The sequence below is a fragment of the Labrus mixtus genome, chromosome 18 (genome assembly GCF_963584025.1).
Source record: "Labrus mixtus chromosome 18, fLabMix1.1, whole genome shotgun sequence".
In the NCBI taxonomy this organism is placed as follows: Eukaryota; Metazoa; Chordata; class Actinopteri; order Labriformes; family Labridae; genus Labrus; species Labrus mixtus.
This window is the reverse complement of record NC_083629.1, coordinates 10883116-10902631: the sequence shown is the minus strand read 5'-3', so window position 1 is coordinate 10902631 and position 19516 is coordinate 10883116. Positions and strand designations below refer to the sequence as shown.

Sequence of the window (19516 nt, the reverse complement as noted above, 5' to 3'; positions counted from 1 at the left end):
TATTTCGAATATGGCAACCCCCATGGATGGGCTTCCAAAACAGCCCTTCAGAAACCAATGGGTGACATCACTGAGGCTTCGGCCATCTTTATTTACATGTCTTTGGTTACCACACTCTCTCTGAAGCCACCAGACTCTTTAAACAAAAATAGTAAATTATATCAAAGGACTTTTGAATTGCTGGTCTACCACTGCCTCATTGATTTAGTCTGATTGTATTGTGTGTGACTTTGGCATTTAAAATCAAACACATTCTTTTTTATTGAACACACAGTTACACAGAATAACAAACCTAAAGATGCAGTAAGCAGATCTCAATTCCTGTAAAGTGAAATTACTATTTTTGTCAATGGAATTTGGTGGCTTTTAAGAGAGCAATTAAAACTGTTGTTTATAAAAGGGTTTAGTTTCTGAAGAGGACCTTCTGTCATGTGTTCAGACACTTAACCTTTCAGTCATAAGATAAGCACTTTCACTGAATGTACTTTGATCAGGCCTTTTTTCCACCAACAACTATGATGCAGCCAATGTGGCCCTTTTCAAAGCTGCTGTCTGTCCAAGTCCAACACTTCAACTATAAAGAGGCATTATTTAATATGAATACCCAACATGTATGTTGTGTAATTTAAAAGGTGTTGCTCATATTTATGAACCAGTTGATAATAGGATTCTGACTTGTTCCACTCAGCTTTGTGAACTTGATCATTCCATACATTTCTTTTATGTTTAAGTCCTCAAGTGACTGTAAGATAGAGTCTCTGAATATGTTCTACCTTCAATAGAGTTCAGTAACTACTTGGACACTTCCATTGATTTAGTTATTGAAGGCTTTTTGTGAGACATTATCAGCAAAGGAAATATTTACAGATGACGCACTGAGCCAGTATATGTGCTTTAGGGATTTATTGCATCAAACATTTTAGTTGTCTGAAAGATCAAACATGATGAGTTTAGTTTACTGAGCTGATCATTTAAAATAGCAAACATTTTGTAGCTTCATCTTTTTTCTTCATGGTTGTCAGATGATGAGTGCAGCCAGCCCTGCAAGTGTTCCCCCAGTGCCTGCCACAGCAGCTGTAGCAGCTCCAGACAGACCAGCAGCACCTACAGCAACATCACACAAGCTCAGAAATTATTGTTCTCACCCAAAGGAGGTAACAGAACAAAGCCCTATTAAACATAATGTGGTGTAATTATAAGAAATACCTTAAGACTGTATCATAAACACAGATTGTAATTCAAATTTCTTTCACTGATTGCACCTTTTGTCAAGTTGTGCTCCTATTGTCTTACTTTGGTTTTTATATTCATTTGTTTTCTTCACACTGATCAGAAGTGACACAATGTCCTTCTGCTGTATGTATGTTACATATGGATGGAATGACATTGACAACTAGTAGTGTATTGATGAAGTGGACACTCCACTGATTCCGTCATTTACTGCGTCAATGTGTCTCATAAATAACTATGTGGTCAATATACCACAGCAACCATTAAACTTGAACTTACGATCAACAGCTTTGTTATATGATAGTTATATTTTATTATATTAGTTCAAATATTATTGTTTATTCTGGGATTTTAATCTACTTTTGAAAATACAAGACATATAATGTCCCTGTCATTATCCCCTTTGTGATCATATCACAGTCCAACACAGGAGTTTAAACCTTCAGATTATAATTCATTTGAAATCAAATAAAGGCTTTTACCTGCTGCCTGCAAAGCAGCCACCAGACTTCCTGCTGCCACTCCTCCTCCGTTAGCGACGGCAGCTGCTGCCATCATTTGGGAAGCAACGGACCCTGCAGCTATCCCAACTGAAGTGAAACCTACAACTCCCAGAACCACAGGAGCTGCGACCACAGCTCCTGCTACACATGGACAAGACCAAAGCAGGGGAGAACCCTGTCTTGTAATGAGAGTCTTCTACATTTATGTGAGTGACTTTAAAATTAAATTAGTTCAAATCAGTAAAAAGAAAACAGAGCTGATATATGAAGCGTTTCTTAGGGCTTACCTCCTCCTCCTATTACAGCAGCAAGAGTCACTGAAAGAAAGGATGAAAACCAGGATCAATGTTAAAAGCCCATCTGGTTATATGTGCCCTATCATTATTACATTCTAATGAGGAATATTAAGAAGCCATCATATCAATATTTTCACAGTGTTATTCAAAGGAGGAATGATACTCACACAGTCCCATTTTGTTGTCCTTAGTGGTGAGATCTGAGTGAGACAGGGTCATATATACTCTGAGAGAGTTAGGTATCATTTCAGGAGAAATGAAACTCAGAGAAAAGAGGGCGTCACTGGGTCAATATTATAATTAACCCAGACAAACACAAGTTATAAACATTTCTGAGGTCAGTCATGAGTATTTGTGAAGGAGTGTCACATTCTCTCTCCACTATCAGGGGGAAACACCTTTTTATATTAGTATACTACAGTTCATCGTGTGTCCACTTGAGGCTGTCCCCATATTAAATGACTGTTTTGACAGCATGTAATTAACATGTTTACAGCCTGGTCCTGGTCTTATTAGTTCATGTCTTTATCAGCACACACTGTACAGGGGAGGAATGGTTTCATAACACACCCGGTTTGACTTTATGAAGGACAAGAGTTTTGCATAATTAGGGGTGTGGTGATTCAAAGTGGCTGTGTTGTAGCAGTTTGTGATGAAGCTCCAGCTCTGTGCCTTACGTTAGGTTGACAGAATATTTGGTAGTCATTATTTCAAATATGGCAACCCCCATGGATGGGCTTCCAAAACAGCCCTTCAGAAACCAATGGGTGACATCATTGAGGCTTCGTCCATCTTTATTTACATGTCTTTGGTTACCACACTCTCTCTGAAGCCACCAGACTCTTTAAACAAAAACAGTAAATTATATCAAAGGACTTTTGAATTGCTGGTCTACCACTGCCTCATTGATTTAGTCTGATTGTATTGTGTGTGACTTTGGCATTTAAAATCAAACACATTCTTTTTTATTGAACACACAGTTACACAGAATAACAAACCTAAAGATGCAGTAAGCAGATCTCAATTCCTGTAAGGTGAAATTACTATTTTTGTCAATGAAATTTGGTGGCTTTTAAGAGAGCAAAACCTTTCAGTCATAAGATAAGCACTTTCACTGAATGTACTTTGATCAGGCCTTTTTTCCACCAACAACTATGATTCAGCCTCTGCCATCCGTGTGTGAATGGGTATGGATGACCTAGGCTGTAAAAGTGCTTATAGTAGTCAGAACACTTGAAAAGTGAAAAGAATAAAACTTTTCTGTGAAGACAGCACAATGGAATGCATTCCAAAATGCACTGAGATGCTTCAGGTGAATCAGCCAATCAGAGTGCAGCCTGAGGTGAAGGGGGAGGGGTTGGGTTCAGCACTGTCAAACTGAGATTGTAATACAGGAACTCCAACAAGGAGCTGCATACATCACAAGGGTAATTATCTTGTGAGCTGAGGTCTGAGTTTAATTAGTACCATGATTACGTATCATTTCATGTTAAATGAAACTACTGTACGTTTAAAATCTGAGCTCAGCCCTGAAAAATTCCAGTCAAACAACATTTCTCGTGACATTATAGAATCGGAACATCATGAGAGAAAACAAAAGACAAACATGTGAGGGTTGTTGAACTAATTTAGTTCTGACTGCTTCTTTAAACCTGTATTGATGTCATACTACACTATTAATAGAAAAATAGTTTAGCTCTTGCTCTTGCTATCAAAGTCAAAGAAATGACCAGTCCAGCGTTACGTATTTACACAACAGAGATGTTTAGACATTACATTACGTCATTTTATTTCATCACGCTGAACCCAAAGCATTCAGTGTTCATGTTCATGTACACCAAGTACTTACTTCTCTCATGATAATGGGATTAACAATTGGCTGGTCGCTTTGAAAGGCCAGACCATGCCATGTCATTATCCAAACTAACACTATTCAGGAAAGTTAAGTATATTTCTGATTGCTCTGTACTTTTGCAACTCTGGGGACACAAGATAAATAAGTTGAGACTTTGGGAAAACAATCACAAATGACTTATCATAGGAAAAGATTATCTTAAATGTATGGCCTCTGTGTTTACACACTTTTCCTCAAGTCCTGTTTTCATTTAATGATGAATTTGCCTTTCACTCAGTAAACAGCTTGATGTAAAACTACAGTTAGGCTAGCAGCAGGTGGCGCTATTTCCCTACTGTATGACAGGTATCAGGAACAAAGCCTCCTCAGTTCAGTCTCTTTATTTAGTGTAAAGGTAAAACATGATAGTTCATCCTGACTCCTCAGTGACTCTTATGTTAGGACGGAAGGTGAACACATTCAATAATCAGCAATATGGCTGCATGTGGCCTCTACAAACTACAAAAAAGACACAGGCCACAGTGAAATATGTCAACAACTAGGCCTACTGGATTTTTATTAATCATAGAAAGTTCCAAAACAAAGATTGGAAGCTTTTCCTCTGGCGCCACCTTGAGGATCACTTTTCACATTAGGCACATTGATTAACAATCTGGTCAAGAAACATTACACAGTTTCAGCAGTACTGTAACATGCATGCAAATGTAACATCAAGCAACTTCTACACAAGGAACAACTGAATTGTCTTAACATTGACCCAAAAGGCTATCAGTCATTGTTTAGCATGTAGCAAACACGTTTGGCCTAATGTGCAACGTCAGAAAAGAGCTGTTTGGTAAGTAAACTAAAACATGTTCCATGACCTTTGCAAAAGCTAAATGCTGTAGATGAGTCTCGTAATCATCTCAGAAGATGGAGCTTGCCACTGAGGCTACAGCTCCCCCAACGGTGGCTGCAGCTGCAGAGGCAGCTCCTGACAGGCCTGCTGCACCTATGACGAGATTACACATGTTCAGTTACTGTGCTGCAGAAAATCTGCTTTTTGGACGCCTTTCAAACACTGTGTCATTATATTCTCCATAAACATTGCATTGTTGGCACAATATGCAAAAGCAAGTAACAATGAATTAAAAATGTTTGCGGTCATTTTGAGTAGCCTCTTACCGGCTGACTGCAGACCTGCCACCACACTTCCTGCTGCCACTCCTCCTCCGTTAGCGATCGCAGCAGCTGACATGATTTTAGCTCCGAGTGAGCCTGCAACTATCCCTGCTGAGGTGAAACCTGCGGCTCCGAGAGCTACAGGAGCTGCGACCACAGCGACTACTGCACAGGGACAAGAACCAAGCAAGGGGGGGGAACTTTGTTCACAATGTCATCAGTTGTTAGGGAGCTTTAAAACTGATCATTACGACGGAGGATCAGGGCCACGTTAAAGAAAAAAATACATCTAAAATGTCTAGATTAAAGTCGTTAATTTACGAGATTCATGTCGTAAAAGTTACAAGAATTAAGGAAAATGTTGGAAAATGACAAACGTGGAGCATCTTGTTATAGGCTACTTCGTGTTTCTGTAATAATAATAATAATAAAAAAAAACATCCGATGAGTTGTGTTTGGGCTTTACTTCTGCAGATATGAAACTACACATATTTTTTGGAACATCATCATAGAATATCAAAACCCTGAACAGATCCTGTACTTAATGTATTTAAGATGGCCCTAATACTCCGTCGTAGATTATGTATCGTTTAGCATATAAAGGTTAAAACAGTAAACACAGGAGTTCAACTAAGGTCTTACCTCCTCCTGCCACAGCGGCCAAAGCTGAAACTGAAAGACGAGATGAAAAGCTTCGTCACATTTTACAGATCATAATGTTTTATGGAAGGTGTTAGCTCTGGCTATATGGTTATTATAGCATTCAGTGATACTCACATGGGTCCATGACTTGCTGCTTTCTGATGAGGTTTGAACGGAGCAGAGTTTTACCTACACAGCTCTTGCTGTATTTCCGGAGAAATGAAACTGCAGTAAGTTTCGTTTGTGCCTGTGTGACCAAGACACCGTGTCATGGAGCCACTTCCCCCAAAATAACACGAAACATTTCTGAGGTGCTGAATCATGAAAGTTGGAAAATTGGAGAAAAACACAAGAGACATAAATCTTTAAACCAGTTTAGTTCTGACTGCTCCTTTAAACCTGCATTCAGGACAAACTTCCATCTGTGATGATGCAAAACGAGAAGAATGCATCAGCCCTCGATTGTGGTGGCTATCACCAACATTTAAGATTAGGAGTAACATTATTAATAAATGAGATCTTTACACAGTACTCATTCCTGCATGCTGTATCTGAGCTACCATGTAGAAAGTATTCCCCATTTATGATCATGAACTGCAAAAGGTGAAGGTAAAAGAAAAGGTAAACATTTAAACAAATCTGCACTTTGCCCCCTCAAGATTTGAGAATCCAGTGGCATATCACATTTTTCTTCACGTTTCTCTTTATTAAGAATTTGACATAGATTGTAAAGTTTCATTACTTAACAATTCACATTGTCAGCCCAGGCAACAACAAACTGATTTGTCAAACATGTAGAGTTGTAAAGAAGAATTTCCCCTCGGGGACAATAAAGAGTCTGGCAGTCTGGAATCAAATGCACACAGTAGAAAACATACAGAAAGACAAAATAAACAACACTTTAATAACAAATCACACTATTTTACTGCATGTATACAATTGCAAAAGTGCTGTTTGGCAATTAAGCTGACAAAATGTTTCCCCATAGACCATTTTAAAAGTAAAAAATCATCATGTTTTTTTTTTTCAGGGTTTTCTAATGAAGCTACCCAGCCAGCCCACAGCTCCTCCAGCGGTGGCCACAGCTGCAGTGGCAACTCCTGAAAGGCCTGCTGCACCTACAGTAAGATTGCACAGGTTTATTACTGAGCAGCAAGAACAGGCACAGCTTTGTTGTCAAGCCAAATGAATACATCAAGAATAGGAACTGTATTCCTCACAGTAGGCTACTGTAAACAGTCATCACTGAAGCTCCACACTTCTTAAGAAAAAATCTTAAAAAAAAGGATCTACATTGGCTTAGAGTTTTTTTTGTGAACATATTGTTGATTCACTTTCAGTTCCAGACAAATTGTTTTTCAACAACATCTTCTATGTTGATGGTCATGCACATTTCACTGTATTGCCCTTCAATAACAAACACCCAATGAGTCCAACACACCACATGCTTCCATCAGGAGTATATCGTCTACCACTTTCTTACCTACTGACTGCAAAACAGCCACCACACTTCCTGCTGCCACCCCTCCTCCGTTAGCAACGGCAGTGGTCGCCATCATTTTGGCAGCAACGGAGCCTGCAGCTATCCCACCTGAGGTGAAACCTGCGGCTCCGAGAGCGAGCGGAAACAGGACCACAGCACCCACTATCCACGGACACGAACACAGCAGAGGGAGGAAAAAGTGTTTTGTCATGACTGTGGGTCCATGTTTAAATTGCTTTTCTTTTAGATTAATTTTTTAAAAAAAAGGGGAGAATAAAAGTCAAAGGTTTTCATAATCTGACCTGCTCCTGCTCCGACAGCGACAACAGTTCCTTGAACACAAAATGAGAAAAGGAATTACCGAAAGTAGCCTACACCCAGACCTGGCTTTAGGCCTACTGTTTTGCTTTATTTCTTAAGAATTCATGAATTAGCCCAACATTTCTGTATTTATACGATTCAAATAAACGTTTATACCCACCACCAATCATCTGTCTTTGAAGTCGACGCGTCTTTAACTAAATTGGGTGTTACCTGCGTTACTCTGACTGCCGAGCAGAAGGCGACGCCAGACAGTCACTTCCAGTTATAAAGATAGTACGGTGGCCCGGAGAGCGCAAAAACGCGAATACATGTCTCGTCCGGTCCGGTCTCATTAAGTCACAGGACACGAAGTAAATCGACAATTAAAATTGAAGTAAGAAACACAGACTTGTATTTGAGGCATGACTAGAGTCGTTATCACAATAGAGCATATATATATATAAGAACTCGGGCTATAACCTGCGACATCACAGGCCAGAGAGCATCTCCCGCTACCACAACAGCAATATTAACCTAAAAACAAAAAACAGTGCAATTATATAATGTGAAAAATATGTGTGCAATAACCTCAGGCGCAATAAGAGATAATAAGTGCAATAAGAAAACTTATTTATATTTTCATTTCATTGTACAGTGTTCCCCTTGTTATTTTTCTTTGTATTATATCTTTACTTTAATACAGTGTATAACTTCTGTACAGCTTATTTTAAATCACTTAGCTGTTAATACAACTTGTTTATTTTTACTTTTACTTTTTTTGGTACTTTTCTACACTTTTTGTCTTACAATGCTATTCTATTTTATATATAATTTTACCTTGTTTTAGTAGCAGCTGACTCAGGGAGAAACGCACAAGAATTCCAATGTACCTGTACTGTCCTGTACCTGTGCAAATGGCAATAAACATCTATTCTATTCTATTCTCAATAATCCCATAAATCTCATTATTTGTATTTTATAACAACCACCAACAGTAAAGTTCAGTAACATTTGAAAATCTAATATGCATTTACTTTACATACCAACTTGCTGAAATATAATTCATTTGAATGAGTATGGGTATTAAATATAAGAATCACATTATTCCCAACAGTTCTTTGTTGGCTATAGTCTGAGAGAAGATGGTACATTAAAGTATTTATTCATTTTTGAGGAAAAAGGCTTACCACTGTTTAAGCACTAAATAATAATACTGAATAATAAGTCACAATTAATTAGTTTATAAAGTAATTGAACAAAAATGTAGTGGATTGTAGTGGAATTAGTGTTCAGCTTTTCAGCGGACTTGGTCACATGGTTGACTTTGCGCATGCGCGTGTTGTTGTGTTCTGATGGAGAGACGGCGCTCATTGCCTTCAACCCTGCGTAGTGCAGGATTTTTACTAACCGGTCAGATTTACCGCAGATTCCGTTGTCTTTGATCACAGCTACATGTTGTAGACTGACACAACGAGCCCGATGTCTGTGGCAAATGCGAAACACACTGTGCTGAATCCGGTAAGAGGCTTATCATTTTTTATTTTGCTCTAAATCAACCCTTTGATTCCACCATGCAGTGATCCATAGACCCAGTTATAGCCCGCAACACAGCTAAACACTAAGGTGGTAGTGGTAAATGCTGTGATTTCAGCAGTTGTCTTGAAACGGCCTGCACACACAGCGTTAGTTAATCAGTCAGTGTTTAGCCTATTGCAGCTTAAATCAAACACAGACGCGTTTAGATAGCATGTCTCCAGGTGTTGTCAGTGCAGGTATATAAAGTGCTTTAATGGCAACTCTACCTCAGGTGGTCCCATACACAGGGCCCATTCCTGGTGGCCTGCACCCTGGGGAGATCATCATCATCCAAGGCACTGTGCCCCCAGATGCTGACAGGTAAGTTGTAATTAGGCAACACTGTGTGAGGATGTGCCAATCTTACACTTGAATATAGAGCCCATATGTAGCATGTGGAAGATCAGTTACACAGATTTTATAGGAATTTGTAATTATATTAGCGTCAAGATCTGTTTAGACTAATTTCCGCTCAGCTATGAGTGGAGTTTTTGCTTCTCCCCCGGCAGATCAGAGGTTAGGTTAGTGTGTTGCTCAAAGAAACTTTGCAAATTCTAGGTTTGAGCACAAGATTTAGTCCCTGAACATTTTTGTGGATTCTTTAGTTCACTTTTTTTTTTTCTTCAAACAACAATAATTGGATACAGGGCCTTTATGAATCAACTCACCCCTGTCGCTGGTGATATTGTGCTTTAGATATGCCAACTGTTTGACATGAAGTGACCTTTGTGTCCATGGGTAGTTTGTCCACTTTGCCTGGTTATCCCGCCACGGTGTGCGTTCTCTCTTGAGGTTTCAGATCGACTTGTCAAGTGGCTGCAGCACCAAGCCGCGCTCCGACGTCGCCTTCCACTTCAGCCCTCGCTTCAAAGGCTCGCCCTGTGTGGTTTGTAACTCCCTGAAGCACGAGAGCTGGGGCAAAGAGGAGACGCTCCATCAGCTGCCCTACAAACGTGGAGCCCCCTTCGAGACTATCATCCTGGTGCACGAAGACGTCTTCAAGGTTGAGTTATACAAGCTGGTGAAGATAGAGGCACCAGTAAGACAGTACATGTGCATAGCAGTGTGATTTCTATAAAATAAGGCAATAAAATGACTTCCCTTTTCCCTCAGGTGGCAGTAAATGGTGCTCACCTGCTGCAATACAAGCACAAAATCCCACTAAACAGGGTCGACACCTTTTCTATTTCTGGGAATGTCACAGTGCACGCTATTGGCTACATCCCAACCTCAGTATGTAGACTCAAATCTCTTGTTTACTTCATTTAATCCTAACACGTTTAACTGATTTCATGAAAATATCTTTTATCTCTAAACTTGTCCTTTTTTTTCCCTTTTTAGGCGATATATTCAGAATCAGGTGACTTGGTGAGTTTTTCCATTTGAATCATACACACAAACCCTCTGTGCCTAAATGTGCCCAGTATCATGTGATGCCACTAAAACTGGATCACCGCTCCTCAATGATTTCTTTGTTTGTTTCGCCATCGTCCCACTGTTTTGGATTTCTGGTTTGCTTTGCGGTTTTACGAGATCAGGAAACACACCAGCATGGCTAAAACCAAGTTATCCGGGAGGGATTGTTTACAAACCAGCTGAGTTTTCTTGAAATTCACAATAATAGAACCTTAACATTCACCTGAAATATTAACTAAGCGATGCATTTATTAAAGTAATTGCTGAAAGTCAGGCTGAAGGCCTTAAAGGATGTGTGACATTATATACACATAAATATAGCAGAAATCAAGTATATCCTAAAATATCTCTCTGAGTCTTCACTGTCTACAATGAGTGTGACACGCGAGTCTGTGATGTTGTCGGGTTTACATGGACGGGACGGACGGCCTGCTCATCCCTTTGCGTATAAAAGCTGTTTAAGTGAGGGACTAGAGAAAAGAAGCAGCTGGAGACAAGGACATTTGAGTCAGCCTCTTAGGCGCTTAGTGCTTAATCATGGTGAGTTCAAATTTGATAACTCCTTGTTTGCAAACGCGAGGGGAGAGGGTTTGAGATGTGTCGCTGTAGGAGAGTGGAGGATTCAATGTGGTGGAGGTGTCTACTTACAGAAGTTAGCTTTGATTTCAAGCTGATGCTCAAGGGCGACATCTACTGGATCAAAAAGTCGCACATTCTTCCTTTAAATGAAACCTTGTTTTTATCTACTAGTTAAACCTTATGTAACAGCAGTGATCTACACTAAATGTTTATTGTATTTAGGTCACCTCTCCACTAATCTCTTTGACTTTTCTGTTCATTGATTGGAGTTTTTTTTCATCTTGGCATTTTATGATTATTTAACTGACATGTTTTACCGACAAATGAATGTATTTTGTTATTTTTTTGCTACTGCATCAGAGCTCTGTGAAGTCCAAGACAAATTTCCCACTGGGACAATAAAGTTAATCTTAATCTCAAAATCTAAGTTGATCTGAAACCAGAATCAGCCCTAGTCCCTGTGAAGAATTACTTTTTTACCGTGTCCAGGCTGTTTTTTACTCTTCATCTTCACTGTGTTGAGGGGCATTTTTTCAGCAGAAATGCCTTTCCGCTATCAAGAACATTAGACCTATCAAATGTATTTTCTGATAACTTTAATAAATATGCCAATGTGTAATTTGATTATTTGAGTACAATTGCGCATTAATGTACATTTGAATGATTTTTATTGGGTGATTGACTGATATTTGTCGGTTAGTCAGAAGGGTTCTCTTTCTTTTTCTTGGCACTGTTAACTGTTCTGGACAAACCAAACTAATAGCTGGTTACAATTTAACCACTAAATATGTTTTGATTGGTTTCACTTCTCACACACATACAGTGGGTCTGGAAAGTATTCAGATCCCTTTACATTTTTCACTCTTTGTTTCATTGCAGCCATTTGCTAAAATCAAAGAAGTTCATTTTATTTCTCATTAATGTACACTCAGCACCCCATCTTGACCCCAATTTTTGCAAATTTATTGAAAAAGAAAAACTGAAATATCACATGGTCATAAGTATTCAGACCCTTTGCTCAGTATTGAGTAGAAGCACCCTTTTGAGCTAGTACAGCCATGAGTCTTCTTGGGAATGATGCAACAAGTTTTTCACACCTGGATTTGGGGATCCTCTGCCATTCTTCCTTGCAGATCCTCTCCAGTTCTGTCAGGTTGGATGATGAACGTTGGTGGACGGCCATTTTCAGGTCTCTCCAGAGATGCTCAATTGGGTTTAGGTCAGGGCTCTGGCTGGGCTAGTCAAGAATGGTCACAGAGTTGTTCCAAAGCCACTCCTTTGTTATTTTAGCTGTGTGCTTAGGGTCATTGTCTTGTTGGAAGGTGAACCTTCGGCCCAGTCTGAGGTCCTGAGCACTCTGGAAGAGGTTTTCTTCCAGGATATCTCTGTACTTGGCCGCATTCATCGTTCCTTCAATTGCAACCAGTCGTCCTGTCCCTGCAGCTGAAAAACACCCCCATAGCATGATGCTGCCACCACCATGTTTCACTGTTGGGATTGTATTGGACAGATGATGAGCAGTGCCTGGTTTTCTCCACACATACCGCTTAGAATTAAAGCCAAAAAGTTCAATCTTGGTCTCATCAGACCAGAGAATCTTCGTTCTCATAGTCTGGGAGTCCTTCATGTGTTTTTTGGCAAACTCTATGCGGGCTTTCATATGTCTTGCACTGAGGAGAGGCTTCCGTTGGGCCACTCTGCCATAAAGCCCCGACTGGTGGAGGGCTGCAGTGATAGTTGACTTAGTGGAACTTTCTCCCATCTCCCTACTGCATTTCTGGAGCTCAGCCACAGTGATCTTGGGTTCTTCTTTACCTCTCTCACCAAGGCTCTTCTCCCATGATTGCTCAGTTCGGCTGGACGGCCAGGTCTAGGAAGAGTTCTGGTCGTCCCAAACTTCTTCCATTTAAGGATTATGGAGGCCACTGTGCTCTTAGGAACCTTGAGTGCTGCAGAAATTCTTTTGTAACCTTGGCCAGATATGTGCCTTGCCACAATTCTGTATCTGAGCTCCTTGGGCACTTCCTTCGACCTCATGATTCTCATTTGCGCTGACATGCACTGTGAGCTGTAAGGTCTTATATAGACAGGTGTGTGCCTTTCCTAATCAAGTCCAATCAGTTTAATTAAACACAGCTGGACTCCAATGAAGGAGCAGAACCACCTCAAGGAGGATCAGAAGAAATGGACAGCATGTGAGTTAAATATGAGTGTCACAGCAAAGGGTCTGAATACTTATGACCATGTGATATTTCAGTTTTTCTTTTTTAATAAATTTGCAAAAATTTCTACATTTCTGTTTTTTTTCTGTCAAGATGGGGTGCTGAGTGTACATTAATGAGAAATAAAATGAACTTTTTTGATTTTAGCAAATGGCTGCAATGAAACAAAGAGTGAAAAATGTAAAGGGGTCTGAATACTTTCCAGACCCACTGTATATGTATACAGTTCATACTAACACACAGTCAAATGTGAATGCATACGGTCATGTTGGATGAATCCATACTTGACAGGCAATAAGATATGGATCACTATACAGGGGATCCATTCAACATCAGCATGATTGTTCACATGGGCCTGTGCTCCTTGCATTGACTGAATACAAGAAATGGATGTAGCTATGTAGCAATGTTACTTATTGGTTTATGAAATAATGTTCAATATCTTTAATGTGTTATTGGTTTATTTTTTGGAGCCAGATGATAACATACCTGGTGGACAGGTTTGATCCACACTGCTATGTCTCTAGCCTGGTTGACAGGTCCCAGTGGTAGCAGCCTGTCAATCACAGGTGGTGACACCCTACGGCATACCTGGCTTTACTCTAAATGTGATGAAACTTAAAAAAATCTGCTGTAGTCAAGAAGTCCTTAAACCATTCATAAACTGAATGATTTTTTTTTTGACAGAGGGTCAACTACACATACTTTACAATCAATGCAGTTCCCCCCTTTTGGCCCAATAATGGACTAGTAATAGCCCAAAGGCTTAATGATTCAGGTTTAGAGCAGTGGGTTCTCATTTAAAATCAAAAATCCTACATCCATTTCTTTGACACAGTCTAGGGTTCTTGGTGTTTATGCTTGTGACATGAACCTGTCTTGGTTTACGTTGTTGGATTGAGAGAGACAAACTAATTAATGAAAGGACATTGTAATTTTTATTGCTTTGCTAATCAGTTGGTCTAAAAAGTATCCGCATATCAATAATTAATGAAATGTATCCATTTCAGAGCCTACCTTACAAAGGCAGTATACTAAAAGGGATGAGCCCTGGACAGCATATAACAATCAAAGGGCAGGTCTGCATGTACCCTCACAGGTAAAGTGAATTCACCTCGTCACAGCAGAGAACAGGCATGTCTGACTGACTTGTTTGATCTGCTTACATACAGCACATTTCTTTGTAACAAGTAAGATTTCTGATTTGAGTGGACTGACCTTTTAATCGGCGTTTCCTCCAGTTTTACAGTGAACCTCCGCACCAGGAAGACGGAGAACATCGCCCTCCATCTGAATCCCCGCATGAAGTCTGGCATGTTTATCAGGAACTCGTACCTGAGTGAAGCCTGGGGTCAAGAGGAGCGTGAGCTGCCCTTCTTTCCCTTCTCATCAGGGGAATACTTTGAGGTAGGAGTTGACAATGCCTTAACTTCTATTTTGAAGGGCTTTTGCTGCCTGCTGCAAGTGTATTAGACTTTTATCACATTAGACGTGCAGAATGTTTACTGTTTCTGAATATGTCTGTTTGCTTTGAGATGATTGATTATTACTCTGTGTTGATGTCGTCAGATTCTCATCCTCTGTCAGCCTCATCAGTTCAAACTGGCAGTGAACGGCTCTCACTTGTTTGAGTTCAGACATCGGGTGCAGGACCTGAGCAGCATTGACCAGTTGGAGATCATGGGGGACCTAGAGCTCACAGATGTGAAGCTGTGGTGACTGTAGGCCTGCTAAAAACACAGTAGCAGACGCTGCTGCGTTGTGGTTTTTCGACGCTGAATCAACTTAGCCGCAATGACCAAGACAGAGGACGCTGAAAACAGCAAACCCCGTGCAACCTCAGGAAAGGGTTGTCTTGCATCAACCATAGATCTTTGATTTTAAGCTAGTCTAGCATTGTTAGCAAACAAGGACAATGAACAGGCCTGACTACCGAGTGTTTATGGTCTGTGTCGACTGGTGCATGAGAGTTATCTGCTCTGGAGCATCAGGGTGTGAGCCACCATGACTGTTTACAGCTACAGCTTAGGTTTGCCTTAGTTTGTTTCTTATTCTGTCTTTAGTGCATCTCTACTGTGATGTTCCCTTAGTGCACTGTATATTCAAAACAGGAAATGTGTGTAAATATGAAAAAGCACTCAAGTACTGGCTTTGTTTAAATGCCAATATGGACATTGATTACAGACAATGAATGATACTGAAGGGCTCCATTCTTTCAGAGGCCCACTGAACATGTATTTCTTGTACAGAAAATCTAAAATGCTTCAGAGCATTTTTTCACAAGTAAATAGGACTTGTCTACTAATGGCACGCTTCAATTTCTTTGTTTCATTCTTTACTCTTGAACTCATTGTACTTTAAAAGGTCATAATCCTGAGGGTTCTGAAACACATCAAAGTGTGTCATGCACTCGCCATTTAAATCCATTGAACAAGTAACAGTGCAGCAGAGGTCGAGCACTGCGCAGTACAGGGTCAGCTCAATATATTCAGAAACATTTTTGCAATCTTTATGCAAGTCTTCGACTATTGTACATGCCTGCATCTGTGACCATCACTTGTTAACCTACGCTCCCACTCTGCGCTGCAATGATCAATTCTGCTCCAAATATTTAACAAAAAAACATCCTGAAAAAAAAAAATTAATACTGGTATTTATTTTCCTTTGACAATGTTTGTTGTAATTGTTGTAAGATATGTATGAAAAATGTTCCTTATGTATCATAAATGATTTATTAACTAATAAATATGTTATTATCATTTTGTTTCCACTTTTTCATGTGACATGATGCTCTATCAGATATTTAGTGACAGGTTACCGCCACAACACGATGCTATTCATTTTACATTGACGTTTGTACGCATGACTCAAGGAGTGGTTCATTTACACACCTAGCAGACCAAACGCAACATTAGGAATAAGATTTGACTAACTTCTACATAGCTTGATGTTAATCTTTCAGCACATTTAAATGTTTATAGACTGAAATAAGACCGTCTGAGTTTTGGAAACACGATCAATGATAGCAGGCAGAACTCATTTGAACAGGAAAGTTGCTGGCTGTAAAACCAAAAGAATGGGTTACACAATGCTCTGCTCTCTGAGCGGCAGAGTCTCAGTAATCTGTTCAAGTTCTTCACACACAAAAACCAGCTCACATTAAGTGTAGTCATATTTGAGAAGAGTCACAGTGTATTGTGTATTTTACGAGTGATCTGTTTGTAGTGTAACTTGTGTTTTCCTGTTTTTAATTTAACTGCAGTACTCCTGCTCAGGCACAGGGTGGAAGAAGAGAGCTTATACTGTGTGACAACTTTTCCCCAGCCAGACACCTTCTCTGATAGCTTCAAAAATGTGATTCTCTATTCATACCGTAAACTACCTTTAATAACTATTAATAGAAACTTTCTAATGTCTGCACAGCTCGTTTTTGTTCGAGGCCTAACCAGGACTTCTGTCAGGATGACTGAGAGACTTTATAAAATAAAGGCTTACCTTGTTTGAAATCCAGAAGTTTTCAGCAGCATTCAGGCGAGCATGTTTGTACTCTTTCTGATTTAAAGAGCCCATATTATGCCATTTTTGGGGTTTGTATATTTAATCTACGTACCTACTTTTGTACGTTGTAAGTTCGAAAAAAAATGTCTGTTTTCATGTACTGCTCCTCCTTGCTCCCTCTACGCTCTGTTGAGCCCCCACTGTTAGACCCCACGTGGGCCAAGTCTGCTGTGATTGGTCTGCCGATCCGCTCTGTCGTTATTGGTCAGTTGCTCAGCACGCGTCTCAGAAATTTCAACATGAGCTGCTGGGCTTGCCACAACGAGCCAATGGGCTTAGATCAGTGATCTCACACTGACTATGACGTCAGACTGACAAATTTTTATAGAGGGGGGCTAGAACCGAGCGTTACATGCAGCTAATGCTACAGGTAACAGGAGGACGTAGGAGAAGCCGCGTTTCCGCGGACTTTGAATTTTTGCACATAGATGTGCCTAAACATGCACAGGACACTTGGAAAACACACTAAAGAGCATATAAAACCAGCATGATATGGGACCTTTAAGTCTACTGGCCTCAGTCATCTGTCACAAGATAAACTTTTAAGGAAATATTTTGAACACATGATTCTCCCTCTTGACCTGAAGACTAATGCTATCGTATCTGATAAAAAGTTGGTGTTTTATTAATATCCACAGGAAATACAATTTGTAATTACCATGGTTCAGTACAACAGTCTCTTATATTTTCAACATAGAAAAAGCAGGATGATATGCAACATTATGACATCAACCATTGCACTGCTGAGAACATCGAAGAGAAAGAAAAAAAAAAAAGGCAAAATATGCTGTCCAATCAGCAACAGGCAAAAAGGCTAGAGTTGGTTGTACAAAAAAACCTGCTGGACCTTTGATTCATTGACAGAAATTCATTTTCCCCCAAAATTGTCAAGTACTGTCAAAACGTGTTTTTTTTTTGCTTGACATGGCTCACAGACATATGCCTCTTTGATAAAGAAACTCACCATCATGTTTCCTGGAGCAAACAGATTATGCTTCCCTTGAATTAAAAAAGGGCATGTCTGAGCTTTAATACAGGCCATCATACCAGAATACATCTCTGTCATTTCCAAAGTGGTTTGGCAAGACCATTGGCTGAGGACAGCGGGTTTCACTCCAGCTCAGTTAAATTCCTCTTAGTTTCTAGCAGCTGAATTTAAACCACAGCCTTTTTCAGTTCTCTAGTCCTGCAGAGGAGACAAAGGTAAAGTAATTCAGGGTGAGAGCGAGCTGGCACAAAAGTGGCACAGGAAAGTTTTCACAGATGCATGTGTTCTGGGGGTCCCACTGTCAAACAGAGCTGAGCTTAACCAGTCCTCGGACAGAGTCCTCGTGTAGGGAGTCCTGACTGGCGGGGTTGTAAAAGCCAGTCTGCACCGTGTGGCTGTGACCAAGTGGGCTTCCGCAGGGAAGCATACCTGGTGGCGAGGGCACCTCCTCTGGAGTGAGAAAGTGGTGGTGGGCTCCGGGCTCCTGCAGCGGGTGGCTGTGGTTAAGCGTGTGGCCGTGTCCATGGATCTGCATCATGTCAGTGGCCTCGTGAAGGCTTAGGCTGGGAGTGGACGTTGGAGGGGTGGGCTGGCCGAGAGGGAGTGATGTGCATGGGCCACCAAGGGTGAGGGACGTGCGGCCAGTTAGAGCTCCTCCATTTTCAGGGGAAGTGGTCAGGATGACGGGCTCACTGCTCTGCTGCTGGAGGAGAGGTGTGGCGGCGGCCTGTAAAACGAATTTGGTGCTCTGAATGCACTGGTCTTGGTCACACTGAGAGAAAGTGGCAGGAAGCAGGAGATAGAGAACAGTAGTGGATGCAAAAGTCACAAAGATAAAGAAAATGCAGGAGGTGAAGGACGGAAATAGAAGAGGAGTGAGGCAGAGTTGAAAATTAGATGGAGGAATAGAGGAGAAACGCCACACAGGATCAAGAAAAACAATATGTGGACAGACAGCAGAGGGGAGGGGGGATCAGTGATTTGATAAGGGAAAGAAAAAGAAAGAACAAATATGTTAGTACCCTTGTTAAAATGCAGAGCCACACACAGAACCAGCACCAGATTGTTCTTCCAACCCAGTGAAAATAGGGCCCAGGTCAGAGTTAAAAACACTAGGCTAAAAGGTCGTGTTCATGGCCTATTGATCAGTACGGCCTTGCTTTAATGTGGAAATCCCACATGTAAAACTGGAGCAGAAAACTGGGTTAGGAATATCATCAATACCATACATTAGCTTCAGGGAGATTAGCTTTAGCTCCATTAGCCCTTCATCACCACCAACCACTCGTGTATAAGACATGACAAACCAAAAGAGATGACAGGAGTTGAAAAGCCTCGGAAAGAAATAAGAAAATTCCTCAAATGCCTCCCTCCATCACAAACCAACACAAAGAGTCTGACTCACGCAAAGTTTGAGGCGCAAAAATGTCATCTGACATCTCACCTTTCTGTCTCAATCTCACTGACCTAAAAGAGCAGATTACACGTGTGGTTTAAACAGGAGTTGAGCTACCTTTGGTATGAGAAGAGATGTGATTCTAGGAATTATCAGTCTTCTTATCGGTGACTTATCACCAGAATGAGCTTGTCCTCTCTTTAGGTGATTGAGAAGACTGACCTGAACTGTGCTTATTGGACTGAAATGACAAACCTCACTCACAGCCATGTTGCTAAGTCATCAATCGTGTGAGACATTTAATGAAAG

General features: G+C 40.6%; 4 protein-coding genes across 7 annotated transcripts in view; 1 reads left to right on the top strand and 3 right to left on the bottom strand.

Moving 5' to 3' along the window:
• Window positions 1-888: 888 nt before the first annotated feature.
• Window positions 889-2263, bottom strand: LOC132992963 (interferon alpha-inducible protein 27-like protein 2A). The gene is made up of 4 exons (XM_061062575.1): window positions 2197-2263; window positions 2021-2050; window positions 1713-1874; window positions 889-1104 (listed from the first exon to the last, which is right to left on the bottom strand). The coding sequence occupies exons 1-4, from the start codon at window positions 2246-2248 to the stop codon at window positions 1019-1021; spliced, it is 330 nt and encodes a 109-aa protein (XP_060918558.1). The 5' UTR covers window positions 2249-2263; the 3' UTR covers window positions 889-1018.
• A 3785-nt stretch (window positions 2264-6048) lies between these two features.
• On the bottom strand, window positions 6049-7676 carry LOC132992965 (interferon alpha-inducible protein 27-like protein 2A). Its single transcript, XM_061062576.1, has 4 exons — window positions 7652-7676; window positions 7473-7502; window positions 7171-7332; window positions 6049-6805 (listed from the first exon to the last, which is right to left on the bottom strand). The coding sequence occupies exons 1-4, from the start codon at window positions 7659-7661 to the stop codon at window positions 6714-6716; spliced, it is 294 nt and encodes a 97-aa protein (XP_060918559.1). The 5' UTR covers window positions 7662-7676; the 3' UTR covers window positions 6049-6713.
• A 1146-nt stretch (window positions 7677-8822) lies between these two features.
• Window positions 8823-16024, top strand: LOC132993542 (galectin-8-like). Of its 2 annotated transcripts, none has more exons than XM_061063429.1 (8): window positions 8823-8991; window positions 9281-9369; window positions 9841-10051; window positions 10162-10281; window positions 10390-10416; window positions 14276-14364; window positions 14507-14672; window positions 14835-16024. In XM_061063429.1, the coding sequence occupies exons 1-8, from the start codon at window positions 8953-8955 to the stop codon at window positions 14982-14984; spliced, it is 891 nt and encodes a 296-aa protein (XP_060919412.1). In that variant the 5' UTR covers window positions 8823-8952; the 3' UTR covers window positions 14985-16024. The 2 variants fall into 2 exon arrangements, with proteins under 2 accessions (XP_060919412.1, XP_060919411.1); XM_061063428.1 differs by having other exon boundaries at window positions 9841-10087.
• Window positions 16025-17425: 1401 nt separating this feature from the next.
• The window catches only part of zdhhc14 (zinc finger DHHC-type palmitoyltransferase 14), a 43156-nt gene continuing 41065 nt past the window's right edge, over window positions 17426-19516 (bottom strand). Inside the window, exons 9-10 of one of the 3 annotated variants that reach the window (XM_061063427.1) lie at window positions 19256-19278; window positions 18345-18538 (exon numbers count right to left, since the gene is read on the bottom strand). In XM_061063427.1, coding sequence (XP_060919410.1) covers window positions 18487-18538; window positions 19256-19278 — 75 coding nt within the window. In that variant the 3' untranslated portion in view covers window positions 18345-18486. Of the gene's footprint in view, window positions 18584-19255; window positions 19279-19516 lie in introns of all 3 variants that reach the window. The other 2 variants (XM_061063425.1, XM_061063426.1) reach the window with 2 other exon arrangements.

Coding starts and splice junctions, on each gene's coding strand:
- LOC132992963 (XM_061062575.1), bottom strand. CDS start 2,248: ATGACCCTGTCTCACTCAGATCTCACCACTAAGGACAACAAAATGGGA. Junction 1,875..2,020: donor TGCTGTAATAGGAGGAGGAG/GTAAGCCCTAAG, acceptor GTCCATGTGTAG/CAGGAGCTGTGGTCGCAGCT. Junction 1,105..1,712: donor GGCTGCTTTGCAGGCAGCAG/GTAAAAGCCTTT, acceptor ATGTTGCTGTAG/GTGCTGCTGGTCTGTCTGGA.
- LOC132992965 (XM_061062576.1), bottom strand. Junction 7,333..7,472: donor CGCTGTCGGAGCAGGAGCAG/GTCAGATTATGA, acceptor GTCCGTGGATAG/TGGGTGCTGTGGTCCTGTTT. Junction 6,806..7,170: donor GGCTGTTTTGCAGTCAGTAG/GTAAGAAAGTGG, acceptor ATCTTACTGTAG/GTGCAGCAGGCCTTTCAGGA.
- LOC132993542 (XM_061063428.1), top strand. CDS start 8,953: ATGTCTGTGGCAAATGCGAAACACACTGTGCTGAATCCG. Junction 9,370..9,840: donor GTGCCCCCAGATGCTGACAG/GTAAGTTGTAAT, acceptor TTCTCTCTTGAG/GTTTCAGATCGACTTGTCAA. Junction 10,417..14,275: donor ATTCAGAATCAGGTGACTTG/GTGAGTTTTTCC, acceptor TATCCATTTCAG/AGCCTACCTTACAAAGGCAG.